General features: G+C 42.7%; 1 protein-coding gene and 1 long non-coding RNA gene across 9 annotated transcripts in view; one reads left to right on the plus strand and one right to left on the minus strand.

Annotated features, from left to right (window-relative positions):
* The window catches only part of LOC105489413 (maestro), a 46,041-nt gene extending 40,965 nt beyond the window's left edge, over positions 1-5,076 (plus strand). For all 8 annotated transcript variants that reach the window (XM_011754227.3, XM_011754229.3, XM_011754225.3 and 5 more), the window contains 2 exons: positions 13-120; positions 789-5,076. In XM_011754227.3, the coding sequence (XP_011752529.2) occupies positions 13-120; positions 789-842 (162 nt within the window). In that variant the 3' untranslated portion in view covers positions 843-5,076. The remainder of the gene's footprint in view (positions 1-12; positions 121-788) is intronic.
* Positions 5,077-12,619: 7,543 nt separating this feature from the next.
* On the minus strand, positions 12,620-19,459 carry LOC139360114 (uncharacterized). The gene is made up of 4 exons (XR_011617234.1): positions 19,356-19,459; positions 18,637-18,765; positions 17,740-17,818; positions 12,620-13,084 (listed from the first exon to the last, which is right to left on the minus strand). It is a non-coding gene; the product is annotated as an uncharacterized lncRNA (long non-coding RNA).
* Positions 19,460-20,066: the final 607 nt, after the last annotated feature.

Consider the following 20,066-nt stretch of genomic DNA (forward strand, 5'->3'; position numbering starts at 1 on the left):
TATTTTTCTCAGGCTTGCAAAACAACATTTCGAGCCTGTTCTCCATATCTGAAACTAAGGAAGGAATACAGCTTCCAGAGCGAAGAAGATCAAAGGAACACTAAGCTCTACCGGCAGCTGGTGAGTGAGCCAGGGTAGCAGAGAATTCTCTTCCGGTCCCTGCCCTCCTGGTGATTAACACGGAAGGTGGCCAAGCGCAAGAAAGAGATACCCCCCATAAAATGACTCAGGCCAACTATGTTTTTTTTTTTTTTTTCTTTTTTTTTTTTCTGGACAGAGTCTTGCTCTGTCACCCAGAGCAAGTACAGTGGCACCATCTCGGCTCACTGCAGCCTTCACCTCCAGGTTCAAGCGATTCTCGTGCCTCAGCTTCCTGAGTAGCTGAGATTACAGGCGTGTGCCACCACACCCGGTTAACTTTTGTATTTTTAGTAGAGATGGGATTTCACCATGTTGCCCAGGCTGGTCTCGAACTTCTGATCTTAAGTGATCTGCCTGCCTCGGCCTCCCAAAGTGCTGGAATTACAGGTGTGAGCCAGCATGCCCAGCCAAGCCAACTATGTTTTGATTGTAACTGACCCATCATACAACGTAAATGACAAAACGCCTAGAGGATCAAGCACGAGATATATTGGCAGTTCCAGTTCAGGTCACTAGCTGGACTCAGGTGATGCCTCCACTTGTCCTGCTTATCCACGTGCCCTGCACTGACCACTGCCTACTAGTTACATAGTCAAGGAAGTTTGCTGAATCCCGCCCTCACACGTACCTTTGCTAATTTCTTTCAGAGCCATTATCATCCAGAGATCCTGCAGTTCTTCTACGCAAATAAAATTCTGTAAGCGCAGAGCAGCAGGGAAATGGTTCTATGTGAGGGCATTGCTGAGCCATCGTGTTCCCCTGTTTTATCTCACTGGATGCCTCTTCTCCTTGCCTCTTGGGATTGTAATGGAAAAGAGGGTGCTGGGAGAGCAATCAAAGGCAAAAATAATACATGGAATTGTATGATTATATCTAAAGTAAAATTCTAGACTGCTTTCACTTATTTCATTTCTTCCCCATACAAATTTGATGAGCAGGTACACACTTTCTTTAAAACATTCCAAGTGTATGTAGATTCAGTGCTTATTTCTCAGCTTTTTCTTCCTTAGGTTCATCTCTGTCACCTAGCTTTTATTTTTAATACTCAATTTCTGAGGCTTAGGACAATACTTGTTACCTTAAGGTTTTTGTTTTTTGTTTTTGTTTTTTTTTTTTCTGGTTTTTGTTTTTGTTTTTGGTGTATTTGCTATTGATACCTTTTCTTGCCAAGATTTATTTAAAGTTGGCCAAGATACCAAGAAGGTGGCTTGCAGGGGTATCTTTAGCGTCTCATAATTGTAAACAGTCATTGCTTTCAAGATCATCCGAAACAAGAATTAATAGAGAGAAAAAAATATATAAAGCATGTGTTGAAAATCCTCACGCTCATGATAACTTAAGGGATAACAATAGTAGGTAACACTTACTGAGTGCTTACAATTTAGTGGACGCGGTCAAAGTGCTTTTTGTAAGTTCTATTTAATACTTGCGACAACCCTATGAGATAGTAAGTACTACTATTGTTCTCATTTTATAGATAGAAAGCTAAGACACAGGGAAATTAGGTAACTTGCCCCAGATAGCTCAGTGAACAATGGAGCTGGAATTCAAATGCGTATGGTCTGATTTCTTGAGCCCATACTCAATAACCATGCCATCCTGCCTGTCCGTGGAATAACTGATGGATGGTTAGAAATATTAAAAACAAAACAAACGCAAACGTCTCTGCTTCTGCTTCTCTACTAAGCCCAGTTAACTTTTGCTTTTATATGTACTAAGTATACATTTTCGTTAATTTATGTGAGCTGAGTGTATGTTTTTATTAATTACTTTTTGGCTATTAATGCCAATTATTTTGGTGATCAATCCTAGTTATCTGAGGAGTCACATCTCTCATAAAAATCACAAGAAAAATCTCTTAGTCCCGCTCACCCTCCCTCCAACCAGATTGCATCCCAAGCTTCTATAGAAACTCTGGTACCACCCCTGAACTCAGTATCCAGGCCACACCCAGAGTGTTTTGTTCAAGACAATTTAAAACACGAGAGATTATAAAAACTACAGCAGGATCTTAAACAGCATTCTGAGAACCAGGAACTCAATTTTCTGCTGTAGGTCCCAGGGACAGGATGGTGTGACACAGATGTGGGGGTGAGGAGAGGCCTAGGCGAGATGAGGATGTGGGAGATGGCAGATGGAGTGGCAAGTGCCAGGCAGGAATGGATTTTCTTCCTTCCTGTTTTGAATCTGAAGAACATGACAGCAAGAGATTTTAGGATGGACACAGGCTCAAGAGGGTGTGGGTGGTTCTGAGGGGTAAGCCCCCTGCCCCTCCCAGCACCTGCTCCCTGGATGTTGGCCTCTTCGAAATTTTGTTGCAAGGTTGGTTTAAACTTGATGCAGTTCCATTAAGTGATCAGTGAGTGGTCTGAGAAATGACTGCATGTGGCTGGCATTCAAAAAGGTGGGGATAAGGTGAGATGGGTGGGGTTATGTGGTATACAGTAGAAAAACGTATGCAGTTAACGTTGCTGTATTGGTTAAAATTGTGGAAGATGTGGTTGAATTATTTGACTTTAAGATTCCACAGTAACCTTTTATTTTGGTGGCCCCCAATGAGTCATGCCTCCTGATACTCATGTCCTTATTTAGTCCCTTCTGTTTGAATCTGGGCTGCCTTTGTGACTTGCTTTAATCAGGAGATTGTGATAAATGGCACTGTGCTGGGCCTAGAACCCTGGCAGTTTCCTCGTTTGAATTGTGGGGGAAGCCAGCTGCCACATAAGAAGTTGAACTACCAGGAACAAAGGAGAGTGCCTGAGATCACCATGTGAAGGAGAATGGAGACACTAACCCACAGCAGAGTCCGAAGTCCAGACACATGACACAAGTTGTCCCTTCCAGCCAGACCCTAGCCGTTGAAGCTACTCCAGTTGACACCATATGGAAAAGAGACAAGCGTCTCTGTCAAGCCCGTCTCAATTGCAGAAGCATGAACAAAGAATCAAATGATTGTTGTTTTAAGTCATTAAACTTTGGGATAATTTGTCACACAGCAATAAGTAACCAAAGAAGATTCCTTATTATTAACTGTTATCTTGGCTAATTTTGTTTTGCTCTTCATAAGTCCTCTTTGAGTTTAAGTTCTATTTCCAGAAATTTATGTTATCATGAAATTTGGTGGCAAGAGCAAGGGACCATGTTGTTTTTGTTTGTTTGTTTTGTTTGTTTTTTTCTGTTTCTCACCATACCTATCACAGGGCCTGGCCACGTGATTAAGGAACATTTGCTCAATGACTAAATGATTCCAAATTGCAGAGGGAATAAAGTCCAACGTTCAGTCTGCCATTTCAGGCTTTCAACTTTCCTTTTCTTCTGTTACTCTCTTTGCTTCAGCCAAGTTTGGGTCTTTTCTCTTCTTTCAACATGTCTTGGTCTCCTACACCCCCTCACCTTGGCTCAATCTGCTATTTCTGTGTTGAGTCCCCTCACCTGTGCACATCCACCTGGACTCACATGCACACACACACGCACACATTTCACATGTATATCTTATTTGTACTCCAACGCCTAGGTCAAAGTCCTGATCCCCCCAGTCAGGGAGAGCTCCAGGCTCTGAATTCCCAGAACATTCTAGCGATATTATACCACTTATATCTTATCTGAAAGGTTTTTTTTTTTTTTTGTTTCCCTATATGTCTTTTTATGGTTTTTTTTTTTTTTTTCCTGTTAAGATTGAAACTATGGAAGAAGGCAGGGCTCTATCTTGGACATCATTTGTATCTCTCTGGTGACTGCAAAAGTACTCTGTAAATGAATGTTGATAAGGGGAAAATGTCAGAAAGTCATCTGAAGCTGTCACTCCTTCCTGGGAGGAGCCCATTTTGACAAGTGAGAGTCATCGATTTCATTCCTTATAACCAATGTACAGGTTACTTTTATGCTTGTGCATTTCAAGTTTTCCCTTCCCCGTGTTTATTTGAATGCCAACCCAAAGGTAATGTTTTGACATTTCTTAATTTTGAATATTAATTTTGAACCTTATTGAGCAGTTGAATGAAAGACAGAAAAAAGGAATGTTCAAGTGCCCCACCCCCCATGTTAAGTGCTCAGGGTAGACCTATGCTTGGTCCCCTGTGTCTCTGGCACTCATGAGATGGGTCTTTCTTTCTTTATTTTTATTTTTGAGATGGAGCCACGCTCTGTCACCCAGGCTGGAGTGCAATGGCACGATCTCGGCTCACTGCAACCTCCACCTCCCAGGTTCAAGCGATTCTCCTGTCTCAGGCTCCTGAGTAGCTAGGATTGCAGGTGCCTGCCACCATGCCCAGCTAATTTTTGTATTTTTAGTAGAGATGAGGTTTCACTATGTTGGCTAGGCTGGTCTCGAACTCCTGACCTCAAGTGATCTGCCCACCTTGGTTTCCCAAAGTGCTGAAATTACAGGCGTGAGCCACTGCATCAGGCTGAGATAGGTCTTTCTTAAAGGGGAGAGGGAAGTGGTGGAGAGAGAGGAGAGAAAATGACAAAGGAGGTGGCTGGGAATCTAACAGGTGTGACCAATTCTGCTAATCAATGAGAGCAGAAGCCTGTGAACTTCCAGTCAATAGACTACTTAATTGGGGGAACACTTTACACGTTATAAAAAAGCACTGGAGTGTTTGCAAAGTGAGAAACAACAGCTATGTAGGGTAGGTAGAAGTTAGTGTGTATGGAAGACAGATATTTGTGCGTTTCTGCATTTTCTAAGTTTGCTGCAATGAGCATATATTACTTTTATAGTTATAAAACACATGCAAAAGTGCCCTTTTAAAATGAAAAAAAGTCCATGAGTGTAAGTGATATACATGCTTGGAAAGCCTGGGATGGTCATTGTTTACCCTCGGTAGTATGTGTTTGCCTTTGTCCTTTTGAGACATTTTGTTTTAATCTGTTGATGACAATAACCTGTTGATAATATAACTTGATGACAAATAAAGTGACTTATGATTATCATTTTATTTATGTTACTGAACTTACATTAATTCTGTCTGACCACAGTAGAGTAAATCTTTTGTTCCTTTATTTACATGTTAAATGGTTTCAGAAAAACCCTGGGTTCTAGATAAATCCAACACATCCTAATTTACTGAGGAGAGATGATTTGATATGCAAAGACACCTACTATTTACCAAGTTAAGCACAGACTCCCAAGCCAGACTTCTAAGATTCCTTATAATAAACACCAACCTAGAATTTCCCATGATGCTCCCTCATTTCCTACTGTCTGGAATACTTTCCAGTTCCTTGTTTCTATCAGCCATTCCCTGGCCTGATTCCAAATGCCATTTTCTTCAGAGGTAGAGCAGAGCTGCTAGGAGGATGCAGCCTGGCTCTACCATTTAGCCAGGTGTGAGCAAATCAGCGCATCAAGCCTCAGTGTGCTGATCTGTGAAATGGAGACGATAACCCAATGCATAGAATTGCTGGGCTGCAAAGATTCAATTAAGTCACACTGAGCACTCTCGGTACATAGAAGGTGCTCAGGAAATGTTAATTATTTTGTTCCTCACTCCTAACACACTCTCCAGATAGTATTTCTGCTCTTCTTGAAGCTGCCCAGGTCTTCAGACAGGTCCATTGGTATTTGAGCGTTACCCTGATCCACCAGTCCTGGAGATAGCCTCCGTATCCTTTATTAGTTCTCCAAGAATGTGGCTTCGAGTCTTGCCTGACATGGGTGTTCAGTAAAGATTGGTTGAATTCATTGAGTGGCAAATGCTGGCTTTTTGACCAAGTAGGAATCTGTCACCTGATAGGTTTTGGAATTTTTATAAAGATAAGAATCATAGCAATGAGAATAGCAAGTGGTTCTTTCCCACTCCACCCTTTCGGGTGTGTGATTGCTCAGAGCGGGAGCAGTGCCTTTTTACACTCTTGAGGTGGTTTCAATAGATCCTGTTCATTCCATCCTAATATTCCCAACAGCTCTGTTAAGAATTCCGTATTGTATCTTTTAAGCAAGCTCTTGTTAATAATTAACACCTCACCTTCTGTTTCTGAGGGTGATGCTATTAATCATGTTCCTTTCAAGCAGATGAATTTCCTATAGCAGTTTGCAAATGTTAACTAGGTAATGGCCCAAATGTCTCCCTGCAAGAAGAAAATGTTTTTCAGAAATGCGGATCAGAGAGTTAAAAATGTCATTTCCTAAGCGACACTGCTAGAGGCACATGCCTTTGCCACAGCAAAAATGCGATCAGAAATCCAAAGCTTTTCAACATGCCGGCCTGACTGCATCAGCAGATATGACCAGACGCTGGAAGAGGAGAGAAGCTCAATCTCAAATGTGACATCGTGGCGGCCGAAAGGACACTACATTTGGTATCAGAAGACCTGGCTTTACACTCTGACTCTATCATTTACTAGCTGCTTATCTTGAGCAAGTCACATAACCTCTGAGAGCCTCAGGGTCTTCACTTGTCAAGTGGAGGTAAAACCCACAGCACAACAGACTCTGATGATCGGATGAGACAGTCTGTGTAAATTGTGGAACATTACTCCCAAATGGAGTGTTCCTATTTGCATGATTGCCACTCATGATTGGAGCCTATTTATACAAGGTGAAGGGTGGAGAGAATGAAATAAGATGTTAACACAGATCTCAATTTATTTATTTATTTGAGACAGAGTCTTGCTCTGTTGCCCAGGCTGGAGTTCAGTGGCGCCATCTCTGCTCACTGCAAATTCCGCCTCCTCGGTCCAAGCAGTTCTCCTTCCTCAGCCTCCCAAGTGGCTGGGAGTACAGGCACAAGCCACCATGCCCGTTAATTTTTACATTTTTAGTAGAGACGGGGTGTCGATCAGGCTGGTCTTGAACTCCTGACCTCAAGCTATCTGCCCACCTCGGCCTCCCAAAGTACTGGAATTACAGGTGTGAGCCACTGTGCCCAGCCTACTTATGGCCAGGTGCCACAGATTTTAATTTAAAATAAATAATAATAATAAAATAATATAAATAAATAAATAGTATAAATAAAAATAAATAAAAAATAAAAGCACCAAGTAATCACTACACATAAATATCTTAAAAATATAAACTCAATAAAATTAGGTAGATACATTATTTTACATAAGGTTGTTTGTTCCAGATACTAAGTACCCATTACATGTCAAATAGGATTCAGTTTACAAGTTTAACACCTATCTATTTTGTACAATTTAGTTACATCCAAACTTTTTTGGTATGATAGAAAGAATAACATTCAGAAATTGTGGAAAACCTGACTCTTTTCCTTTAAGTTACTCTAATAGTAAGATCAAGTTGAAGTAGCCTGGGTGTGGTGGCTCATGCCTTGTAATCCCAGCACTTTGGGAGGCCGAGGCGGGTGGATCACGAGGTCAAGAGATGGAGACCATCCTGGCCAACATGGTGAAACCCCGTCTCTACTAAAAATAGAAAAGTTAGCTGGGAGTGGTGGCGCAAGCCTGTAGTCCCAGCTACTCAGGGGGCTGAGGCAGGAGAATGGTGTGAACCCAGGAGGCGGAGCTTGCAGTGAGCTGAGATTGTACCACTGCACTCCAGCCTGGTGACAGAGCGAGACTCCGTCTCAAAAAGAAAAAAAAAAAAAAGTTTAAGTCAAAAACCAATTAAACTCCATTAGGGAAAAATGAAAATTTTATATGTTTGGATTTAAATCTACTAGAGTGACAGTTGATTTACTAGCTCCCAATAAGCCTGAGAAGAGGAAGTCTAGGAATGTGAGATTTTCTGATGAGTAAGATCTACACACTGTGTGGACTGGTGGATTAAATTAATTCAAAGCTAGTGAGCTTATTTTACAACTTAAGGGAACAAATTCAATTTCCTAAATAAAAATTTTATGACTTAAGGGAACAAACACAATTTCCTACAGTAAACACAGTTTGCTTATTTACATGGTTAAATGATTTATATTTATGTCTGGTGTCCTCCGATTAACTATCAGTAAACAAAGAGAGGGTTTTATTATGAAGGTAATGGAATTTGCATAGTTAAATCTGTTTAATCTTAACAGACCTTTGCCCTACCTGGATCTGTGATTATTCCAGGACTTGACAATTAACCTGCTCACTCTTACCTTTCCCAAGAAAAGTAAGGGCTGGCCTCCCATTTTGGATTTCCCAAGGCTTTTCATTAAATAAGATGGAGACTTAGATGTGAACAAATGAGGTCTGCCTAAGAAATTAAAACCTATAACTTCCGGTTTCCCCAGCATTGATGCAAGACTGTCTCCAACTGTCTGTGTGACTGCCCCCAGCTGGCTATAGGATGGGGAGAAGTTTGAGCTGGTGGGGTTGGTTCATCCATCTCTAAGGGGTGTTCAAATCTTGCCCTCTCTGCTTCTGTGTGTTTCTGGAGCTGGAGCCTGTGGTGTGGCCAATGGCAGGCAGCCTGTGGCAGAAAGTTGAACTTTAGAGCTTCTACTTTCAAAGTTCTTTAGATAAGAGAGCAGTTCATGATGATTTCTTAACTGAAGAAATACTGTCAGTAATTTTCATGGATGGGCTTTAAACAAATCATTAAAAATAAGCAACAAACAGACAGGCAAAGCCATTGCCTAGTCTCTAGTTCACTCCTCTGCTTTCCCCACTTCTGGTCCTGCCCTGGCTCCACTGAGTGGAGTAAATCCAGCCTCTGTGACATGTGGAGTCTTGCAGAAAGAGACAGTGGGCAAGATATCTCAGCTGGTTTCTCCCAATGGAGGGTTTGGATAGGATGGGATTTCATGCAGGGTGTGTGTGGTGAGGGGGTGGAAACCATTTCTCATCTCAAAACATAACCCCTCCTTCCCTACTGTGAACATAGCCACCCCCAGAGCCTATCGAGCACATCCCTTGCTCTTTTTAATAAAGCCCTTTCACTTGGGGTAAGCTCTGTTAGGTGAACATGTACTATTCAGCTTAGTCTTCATGCTCTGCTGCTGGGGTATTATCTGCTCATAGCCTGTTATAGCAGGTTTGAAGGCTGCTGGAAGAACTGCAAGTACCTCATGCTGTTGTGCCCTCTCTAGAACAATTTAACAGCATGAGTTGTATTTACATAGTCAATTAGGATTGTTGTACATCTCCCTCCTGCCATGAGACTCATTTATTACCAAATTTAAGCATATTTCTTTGGCTTATGTCTTCAACACTGTTAGGTGTCACTGATTCCAAAAATTTGGGGAGTACATATTTATGTGTGTGTGTGTGTGTGTGTGTGTGTGTGTGTGTACAGGGTTTGAGTAACGCTTTTGCAGAAACAGAAAGTCTTCCAAATACACACTACTTATCAAGGAACCTGTATTTCAAGGAGTGCTAGAAAATCCAGCAAAGCAGCTATTAAACCACTTCCATCCCACCATGACAAATAGTCCAATCTAGCCAGGATTCCTTTCTTTCTTCTCTCTCTCTCGGCACTTACAATTTGACAACTAACTTTTGGACTCTAGGGACTTAGCTTCTTCCAATCCATAATTACATTCTTAAGAACTCAGTGCCTTGGAGACTCACCAGGACCTTTGCATTCTTTTGATCTACATGAGGAGGCATTCTATATTAAGAACTGCTGATCTTTGCCTGGGACTGTCTGAAAGATTCCGCTTGCACTGTTGGCCCGGCATGAGCTAACATCTCTCTTCAGCTGCTGTGGAATGTTCCTTGGGAGACAGGTGCTCTAGCTGTGATTATGGCTGACAGGGACGTCAGCCAGAGGAGGCCTCTGCTTCATGGGGATGGCGCATGCGTGTGGCACCCCTTGTTTCTCGGTAGAGCCCTGCGACTCCCCTTCTCATTTCCCCCTTCTGAAACTCCCTTTCACCAGAGGCCCTCAGCCCCGCATGTACCTCTTGCAGTCCCTTAGCCTGCTGCCTTATACCATGGAGCAGGCGGAGAGCTCCCAGAGTGGGGGACTCTTGCCCAGAGTCGAGGGTGGCAGCAGCCCTCTGTGAACCTGCTCTTTTTGGCCTGGCCTTGACTTTTCTCTGCTGTAGTCAATAACCAATAATTCCACATCCTATTTTCTGAGGGCCCTGTTCACCCTGACCTCCAAGGAGACAGAGTTGTTGGATCATTATATGTGAGCAGTGAAGCTGGGCGTGGTGGCTCATACCTGTAATCCCAGCACTTTGGGAGGCTGAGGCAGGAGGATTTCTTGAGGCCAAGAGTTCAAGACCAGCCTGGGCAACACAGTGAGACCCCATGTCTAAATATATATATATAATTAATATATATTATATGTTAATATATAAAAATATATATTAATAAATATAAATATAAATATAAATATATAAAATTAGCCAGGCCCAGTGGCATATGCCTATGGTTCAAACTACTTGGGAGGCTGAGGTAGGAGGATCACTTGAGCCCAGGAGGTCAAGGCTGCAGTGAACCATGATAGCACCACTGTATTCCAGCCTGGAAGACAGAAAAGACTCTGTCTCTAGAATATGTATGTGTGTGTGTGTGCAGTGATTGTGCAGGATCCTTCCAGGGGATATTTGCATAGTTTCCTGGGCCTCTAGTGTATGCTGTCCAATATGGTAGTCTCCAGCCACATGTGACTGCTGAGTAATTTCAAGATGGCTAGTCTAAATTAAGAAGCACTGTAAGCATATGAAATACACACTGGAAGACTGGGTATGGTGGCTCATGTCTGTAATCCCAGCACTTTGGGAGACCAAGGCAGGTGGATCACCTGAGATCAGGAGTTTGAGACCAGCCTGGCCTCAAATATATAGTGAAATCTTGTCTCTACTAAAAATACAAAAAAAAAAAAAAAAAAAAAAAAAATTAGCTGGGCATGTTATCCCAACTACTTGGGAGGCTGAGACAGAAGAATCACTTGAGGTGAAAGTGAGCTGAGAGCGCACTACTATACTCTGGCCTGGGCGACAAGAGCGAGACTCCGTCTCAAAAAGGAAATACACACTGGTTTTTGGACACCTAGTATCAAAAAAAGAATGTAAAAATATCTTATGAATAATGTTTTACATTGATTACATTTTGAGATGACAGTGTTTTACATATATCAGGTTAAATAAAAGACATTCAAAGTTAATTTCATCTGTTTCTTTTTAGTGTTTCTTAATGTGGCTTCTAGAAAATTTTAAATTGTGTTTGTGGCTTGCATTATATTCCTTTTCATATAGTGCTGCCCTAGTGTATGTTTGAAAAGCCAGGCAAGCTACTCCGGAGGCTGAGGCATGAGAACCTTTCGAACCTGGGATGTGGAGGTTGCAGTGAGCAGAGATCGTGCCATTGCACTCCAGCCTAGGTGACAGAGGGAGACTCCACCTCAAAATAAATAAATAAATAAATAAATAAATAGCCAGGCAGTGGGGAGAGATTTTGAGCAGGGATCCTGAGAAATCACATTTTCATAATGCTTTTTTACGATGCTTACTGGCTCCCTCCAAGAATGAGGGTGGCTCTGATGGGGATTTGGTGGGCAAGAGCTACTGCAGTAGTCTCCTTTCTGTAACGTGAGGTGTGGGCTCAGCAAGGAGGAAGGAGGTAAAAGAGAAAGCTAAATCATTGGCAGAGGCTTCTGCGACAGTCATAGCCCTGTCGCATGGTGGGCCTCATCAACTGGGGGCCGGGGCTGGTAGTGCAAGAAAACGCCTGAAAGCTCAACTAATCTGTCCCTCTGCCCCTGGGAAAATATCGGCTAAGTCATTTTGGCACCTGTGGGGATAGAACCAGGCTGTGGCACTGTGCCCTGCCACCAGCTCTGTGACCTTGTGCAGGTTGCTCTTCTTCCCTGGGCTTCATTTTGCAGATCTTAAAATGAAGGAGCTGAATCTGTTCAAAGGCCCCCCCCCAACCCTGCGACTCGGCATGCATTATTGTGTCACCTCTCACAAAGTTGAACACTTAACCACGTTCCCCTCCAGGCTGAGGGACCCATCACCCTAGTTTGCCCAGGACTGAGGGTTTTCCTGGGTCACAGGACTTTTAGTAATAAACTGGGACAGTCCTGGGCAAACTGGGACAGTCCTGGGCAAACTGGAACAAGGCCAGTGGCAGAGCTGGGACTAGAAACCAAGAAGTTACCGAATGGTGTGTGTGGGAACGGGGAGGGTTGTTGAACGGGAGGGGACTGGTGGGGAAGCTGCAGAATGGAACGCCCCTCTTTCTTCTTCCCTCAGCTGCCCGTGGAGCAGCAGCTGTCTCTAGGATGACTGATGGGTGCAGGAATGGGGAGAGAACGTACAGCTGAGTGTTGTCGGCAATGCACTTACATGCCTCTCCTAGCCCTCAGCTGCTGTATGGAGCCCACTAGGCCTGTACGGTTGAGGGTAAGGTCCTTACTGGGTCTGCTTCTGCCCACTCATTCAATGTGAGGTTACCAGAAACAAACTGTCCCTTCCTGTACCTCCCTCCCTAAGTAGAATCATTCTAGAACCAAGACTATCACAGGTGAGTGTGAAAATAGTCGTTATTACTACTTTTATTTTTATTTTTGAGATGAAATCTTGCTCTGTCGCCCAGGCGGGAGAGCAATGGTGTGATCTCGGCTCACTGCAACCTCCGTCTCCTGGGTTCAAGTGGTTCTCCTGTCTCAGCCTCCTGAGCAGCTGCGATTACAGGCTCCTGCCACTACGCCCAGCTAATTCTTGTATTTTTAGTAAAGACCAGGTTTCATAACGTTGGCCAGGCTGGTCTGGAGCTCCCGACCTTCAGTGATCCACTCATCTCGGCCTTCCAAAATGCTGGGATTATAGGCGTGAGGCATCGCATCAGGCCTATTACTATTTTTAAAATTAGGAACTTCACTTTTGATTAGCAATTATTTTTTATTCTGTTTCCTCAGTACTTGGTGGGGACAGGGCTCCATGTGTATCAATCACTGCAGCTGAGTGAAAGGCTGCACTTACAGTGTATCCAAAGCCAGAGCTTTATCCAGGACACGGCTTCCTGGGGGCTTCTCTGCAGCGCAGGCCAGGCTGGTTGCTTAGGAATCCCTCAGAGTGGTGGTTAAAACTGCACATTCCTGAAAATTCTGAATGAGTAGGTCAGAGGTAGGACAAGGGAGTCTGTGAGGGTGAGCTTTGAAAAGCGCCTGGTGAGTTTGGTGCACAGCCTGGTTTGGGAGTGAGCGGCGGTTCATAGCCCAGGCTAAACCTTAGAATCACCTAAAAATCCACATGCCCAAGCTGCCCCGCAGATTTATAAAATCAGACTTTCGGCCAGGCGCAGTGGTTCACGCCTGTAATCCCAGCACTTTGGGAGGCCAAGGAGGGCAGATTGCCTGAGCTCAGGAGTTCGTGACCAGCCTGGGAAACACGGCGAAACCCCGTCCCTACTAAAATACAAAAAATTAGCTGAGTGTGGCGGCGTGTGCCTGTAGTCCCAGCTACTCAGGAGGCTGAGACAGGAGAATTGCTTGAACCCGGGAGGTGAAGGTTGCAGTGAGCCGAGACTGTGCCACTGTACTCCAGCCTGGGTGACAGAGTGAGACTCCGTCTCAAAAACAACAACAACAACAAAAAAAACAAACAAAAAATCAGACTTTCTAGACGTAAGATCTGGGTATCAATATTTTTAGAAAAGCTCCCCAAGAACTTTAAAAATCTATCAAAGTGTATTGATGAAGACATTATGCTAAAAACAATAAAACAGAAACTAAAGGACAAATACTGTATGACGCCACTTAAACGAGATTCCTAGAGTAGTCAAATTCATAGAGATGGAAAATAGAATGGTGGTTTCCAGGGCTGGGGGGAGCGGGGATGGGGAGTTCTTGTTTAATAGGTACAGAGCTTCACTTTGGGAAGATGAAACAGTCTGGAGCTGGGTGGTGATATTTACACAGCAATGTGAATGTTCTTGTGTCAGTTTGTTCTCACACTGCTATAAAGAAATACCTGTCTGGGTAATTTATAAAGAAAAGAGGTTTAATTGGCTCATAGTTCCACAGGCTCTACAGGAAGCATGGCTGGGGAGGCCTCAGGAAACTTCCTATCACGGCAGAAGGTGATGGGGAATCAGGCCCGTATTACAAGGCTAGGGCAGGAGGAAAAGAGAGTCGGGTATTGGCGGGCGGGGGGTGTGCTACACACTTTTAAATAACCAGATCTCGCAATAAGTCACTCACTATCACAAGAACAGCACTAAAGAAGAAATCTGCCCCCGTGATTCAATCACCTCCCACCAGGCCCCACCTCCAACATTGGGGATTATGCAAGATTTGCGCGGGGACACACACCCAAACCATATCAGTCCTCAATGCCGCTGAACCGTATGCTTAAAAACAGTTAAAATGGTAAATTTTATATTATGTATATTTTACCACAATCAAAAAGGGGATATTGACTAAAGTGTGCCTTTGTCTTCCTAGTCCCTTAAAAATCATATTACCCAGAAAAATCATATTACCCAGTTTCACATTACCTAGTTTCTTCATTATCGTTCCAGACATATTCTATGCACTTATAAGCACATTGGAATATATGCTTTTTTTTTTTTTTGATGGAGTCTCATTCTGTCACCCAGGCTGAAGTGTAATCGCATGATCTCAGCTCACTGCAACCTCTGCCTCCCAGGTTCAAGTGATTCTCCTGCTTCAGCCTCCCAAGTAGGTGTGCACCACCATGCCCAGCTAATTTTTGTATTTTTAGTGGAGACAAGGTTTCACCATGTTAGCCAGGCTGGTCTTGAAATCCTGACCTCAAGTGATCCACTGCCTCGACCTCCCAAATTGCTGGGATTACAGGTGTGAGCCACCATGCCTGGTCTACATGCTGCCTTTTTAATTTTAAAAAATTTATTTGTATCATTAATTAATTTGAGACAGAATCTCATTCTGTTACCCAGGTTGGAGTGCAGTGGTTTTATTATGGCTCACTATAGCCTCCACTCCCTGGGCTCAAGTCACCTTCCCGCCTCAACCTCCTGAGTAACTGAGAAAGCATTTGTAGAAGGGTGAGGTGGGAGTGGAGGGCCAGCTGCCTTCACAGCCCTGGTACCTCGGCTGCCAAACATCTCCAGCCCTGGGTTCTGCACTCACAGCAGTGGTGGCCGTGTCAGTCAGAAGGGGGACACCAAAGCTGCTCAGTGACCAGAGGAGGGCGACAATATCCCTTCTTTTCACCCTCTAAGAACCATTCTTTCAACAGACAGGTTTAGACTTTCCAGACCACACTTGGAATTCTCACAGCAAAGAAGGCTTTGTTCTGTTGCAGAGGAAGGAGAGAGAACCACTCTTCATAGCAAAGGCATGCAATTTCTTTTCATTCATATCTCCAGCCTTTAAATGGGTATTTGTGGAAGCTTTTTGATGTGCTTTGTGCTAATCGCCTAAGGATTACACTGCCTTGTCATATGGGAGCAGTAGCCTCTGCCCTCTTGTATCTCTGGCCACAGGTGTATCTTTCCACTGCTGAGGTGCCCCAGGCCAGTCCACTCACCTTGGCTTGGGCTACTCCAAGGAAAGCACCTCTCCCTGCTTTCTTGGGCTGGCTAATTTCCCCCCACTGTTTCAGAATCATGCCATGCCCCTTCCGTGTGTGTGTGTGTGTGTGTGTGTGTGTGTGTGTGTGTGTGTGTAAGAGGGGTGTGTGAAATTCACATAATATAAAATTAATCATGTAACCATTTAAAAGCAACAATTCAGGCTAGGCTGAAATGTACACTGATTGCAGGCTCATACCTGTAATCCCAGCACTTTGGGAGACCAAGGTGGGCGGATCACTTGAGGTTAGGAGTTTGAGACCAGCCTGACCAACATGGTGAAACCTTGTCCCTACTAAAACTATAAAAATTAGCCAGGCATGGTGGCACACACCTGTGATCCCAGCTACAAGAATTGCTTGAACCTGGGAGGCAGAGGTTGCAAGTGAGCTGAGATCATGCCACTGCACTCCAGCCTGGGCAAAAGAGCAAGACTATCTAAAAAAAAAAGTATACACTTCAATGACATTAGTACATTCATAATTTAGTGCAGCCTTTACTACTATCTAGTTCAGGAACATTTTTATCACTTCAAAAGGAAATTCTGTATCCTTTATTCAGTCACTCGCCATTTCCCCTTCCCCCTAGTCCCTAGCAACCACTAATCTGCTTTCTGTCTGTATGGGTTCCCCTGTCCTGGACATTTCTTATAAATGGAGTCATACAATATATGGCCTTTGTGTCTGACTTCTTCTGCTGAACATGTTTTTTTCATCCACACTGTAGCATGCATCAGTACTTCATTCCTTTTTATGCTAGAGAATATTTCCATGCATGGATTTACCACGTTTTGTCTCCATCCGCCTGTTGATGAACACTAGTTAGATCGTTTTCACTTTTGGCTGCTGTGATAAAGCTGCTATGAACACCAGTATACATGTATCTGTTTGAATCCCTGCTTTCAAGTCTTTTGGGTGTATATCTAGGAGTGGAATTGCCAGGTCAAATTGTAAGTCTATGTTTAACCACCAAACTGTTTTCCACAGTGGTTCACCATTTTTCATTCCTGCCAGCAATGTACAAGTGTTCCAACTTCTCCATGTCCTCACAAACATGTATGTTCCATTAAAAAAATTATGTCCATTCTAGTCAGTATGAGGTGGTATTTAATTATGATTTTGATTTGCATTTTCCTAATGACTAATGATATTGAGCATCTTTTTATGTGCTTGTTGGCTGTTTGTATATCTTCTTTTGAAAAATATCTATTCAAGTCCTTTGCCCATTTAAAATATTGGGTTGTCTTTTTGTTACTGAATTGTAAGAGTGCCTTATATATTCCCAATACTACACTTTTATCAGATATATGATTTTTAAATATTTTCTCCCATTCTGTGGTCTGTCTCTTCACTTTCATGATAGTATCTTTTGATGCAACAAAGTTTTACATTTTTGTTTTTGTGAGACAAGATCTGGCTCTATAGCCCAGGCTAGAGTGCAATGGCATGATCTCAGCTGTCTGCAACCTCTGCCTCCCAGGCTCAAGCCATCCTCCCACCTTAGTCTCCCAAGTAGCTGGGACTGTAGGCATACACCACCATGCCTGGCTAATTTTTGGATTTTTTTTTTCTTTTGTAGAGATGAGGTCTAATAAAAGCCAGCTAGATCTTTGAAACTCAATTGGTGGAAATTTTGTTCTTTGATAATCTGAACTTTATTAAGAAAATAAATTTCTCACTGTTTCTTACTTTTTGTTGTCGTTGTTGAGATGGAGTCTCACTCCGTTGCCCAGGCTGGAGTGCAGTGGCGCGATCTCGGCTCACCGCAACCTCCGACTGCCAGGTTCAAGAGATTCTCCTGCCTCAGCCTCCTGAGTAGCTGGGATTACAGGCACACGCCATCACACTCAGCTAATTTTCGTATTTTTAGTAGAGACGGGGTTTCACCATGTTGGTCTGGCTGGTCTCGAATTCCTGACCTCATGATCTGCCAGCCTTAGCCTCCAAAAGTGCTAGGATTACAGTTGCCCAGCCTGTTTCTTACTTTTAATTGGTCTTTGTTTGCCTCTCAATTCTTAAGCCTCCTCTCCTCCAGTAACATTTCCCCCACCCCATGACAGCCACCTACTTTCGTTGGCATTTCCTTTACCTTATCACCAATAACTCCACTTTCCATAATCATAGTTTCAGAAACCCCAGGCTCCAACCACAACCTCATATGTCACTAGGGAATTGCAAATTAAAAGAATAAGGTATCACTATATACCTATTAGGATGGCTGAAATCCAAAACACTGACAACACCAAATGCTGGTGAAGATGTGGAGCCACAGGAACTCTTCTTCACTGTTGGTGACAATGCAAAATAGTGCAGGTACTTTGGAAGACAATTTAGCAGTTTCTTACATAGCTAACATAGTTTTAACATATGACCCAGCAATCACACTCCTAGGTTGATTGAAAACTTAGTTGAAAACTTAGGCCTACACAAAAACCTTAACACAAATATTTATAGCAGCTTTATTCATAATTGCCAAATTTAGAAACAACCAGAATATCCCTAATATATATGAATGGATAAACTACAGTACATCATGCAACGAAATATTATTTAGTAATTTAAAAATGAGCTGTGATGCCATGAAAAGATATGGAGGAATCTTAAATGCATATTGCTAAGTGGAAGAAGCCAATCTGAAAAGCCACATACTATGTTATTCTAAGTATATAACATTCTGGAAAAGTCAAAACTATGAAAGATCGGTGGTTGCTGGGGGCTAGCAAAGACAGAAAAAGGGTAAACTTGTAGAGTACAAAGAATTTTTAGGGCAGTGAAGCTATTCTCTATGATACAGTAATGATGGATAGATGCCATTATACATTAGTCAAAACCACAGAACTGTACAAACCAAAATGTGAACCCTAATGTAAACTGTGGAGTTTAACTAATAATAGTGTATCAATATTAGTTCATCAACTGTAACAGATGTATCACACCAAGGCAAGATATTAATAATAGGGGAATGGATACGGGAAAGAAGGAAGTGAATGGGAATTCTCTGTATTTTTTGTTCAATTCTTCTGTAAACCTAAAACTCTTTTAAAAAAATTTAAACCTCAGCCAAAAAAAAAAAAAAAAAAAAAAAGAGAGAGAGAGCAAATACTTTTTCTGTGTCACTGTTCCCTTTTGCTGTCTTTGAATGTTGTTTACTTGAAAGTATAATGCTGAGAACTGCTGTATCCATCCCATCTTGCAACTATGAAGGCACAAAGTGGAGAACAAAATTCAGCACCTTGAGGTGAACAGAATTAAAACAAAACAACAGTAAAATTGTTTTTAAAGACATTGAAGGTTTGGATTAACTGTTCCTGAAACTCTCCTATCTCCAGACTTCTTGCTGTAAGAAAATAAAGTTCTCAGCGGGCATGGTGGCTCACACCTGTAATCCCAACACTTTGGGAGGCCGAGGCAGGTGGATCACCCGAGGTCAGGAGTTCGAGACAAGCCTGGCCAATATGGTGAAACCCCGTCTGTACTAAAAGTACAAAAATCAGCCAGGTGTAGTGGTGGGTACCTGTAGTCCCAGCTACTCGGGAAGCTGAGGCAGGAGAATCGCTTGAAACTAGGAGCAGAGCTGGGATCGCACCACTGCACTCCAGCCTGGGTGACAGAGTGAGACTCCGCCTCAAAAAAAAAAAGAAAGAAAGAAAATGAATTTCTCATTATTGTGTTTAATTGGTCATTTGCCTGCAGTTGAAAACATACTAATTAAAATATGACAATTAGCCCATTTCATACATAGGTAAACTGAGGTTAGAAGTTCAGCTACTTGCCCAAGAACATACAGCTAGAAAGTCTGTGATTCAAGCCCGGTTTTCCTACCTCCTGACAGTCCGGTCTTTCAATCTAATGTGCACTTCTCTTATGTGTGGGCAGAACATGTGACTTGCTTTTAGCCAACAGAATATGACAAAGGTGTTAGAGACATTCTTATTGCTGGATTGATGAAGTAAGTGGCCATGTCATAGAAGAAAAGAACTGTAGGTAGTCTCTAGGAACTGCAGGGGACCTCTAGGATCTGATGGTGGCCTCCAGCAGATAGCACACAAAAACCCTGGAACTTCAGTCATAAGGTCCAAGGAAATGAGTTCTGCCAGCAACAAGAATGAGTTTGGAAGCAGATTCTTTCCCACTCAAGCCTCTAGATGAGGAGGCAGCCGGGCTAACACACTGGGTGCAGCCTTCTGTCCCTAAGCAGAAGACTAGTTAAGCTATGCCTGGACTCCTGACATATAGAAATTGTGAAATAATAAATGGATGATGTTTTAAGTTGCTAAATTTGTAGTAATTTGCTACACAGCAATAGAAAATGAATATACTATCCTCTGCACAAGCCACATTTTGATTTTCCACAATTATCTAAATTATGTTTTACAAATTCTGACATTTACACAAATATCAGATCTTATATATTAGATGGGTAAACAATGGTTCTGGAATGAAGCTAGCAAGAGTTCTTATCTTTTTGCTTTGAGCTGCAGGAAAATACAACAAGGTCTTATGAATAGAACATAATTAAATCGTCTTTCTTGA

Source organism: Macaca nemestrina, chromosome 19 (assembly GCF_043159975.1).
Source record: "Macaca nemestrina isolate mMacNem1 chromosome 19, mMacNem.hap1, whole genome shotgun sequence".
NCBI classification, from domain to species: Eukaryota; Metazoa; Chordata; class Mammalia; order Primates; family Cercopithecidae; genus Macaca; species Macaca nemestrina.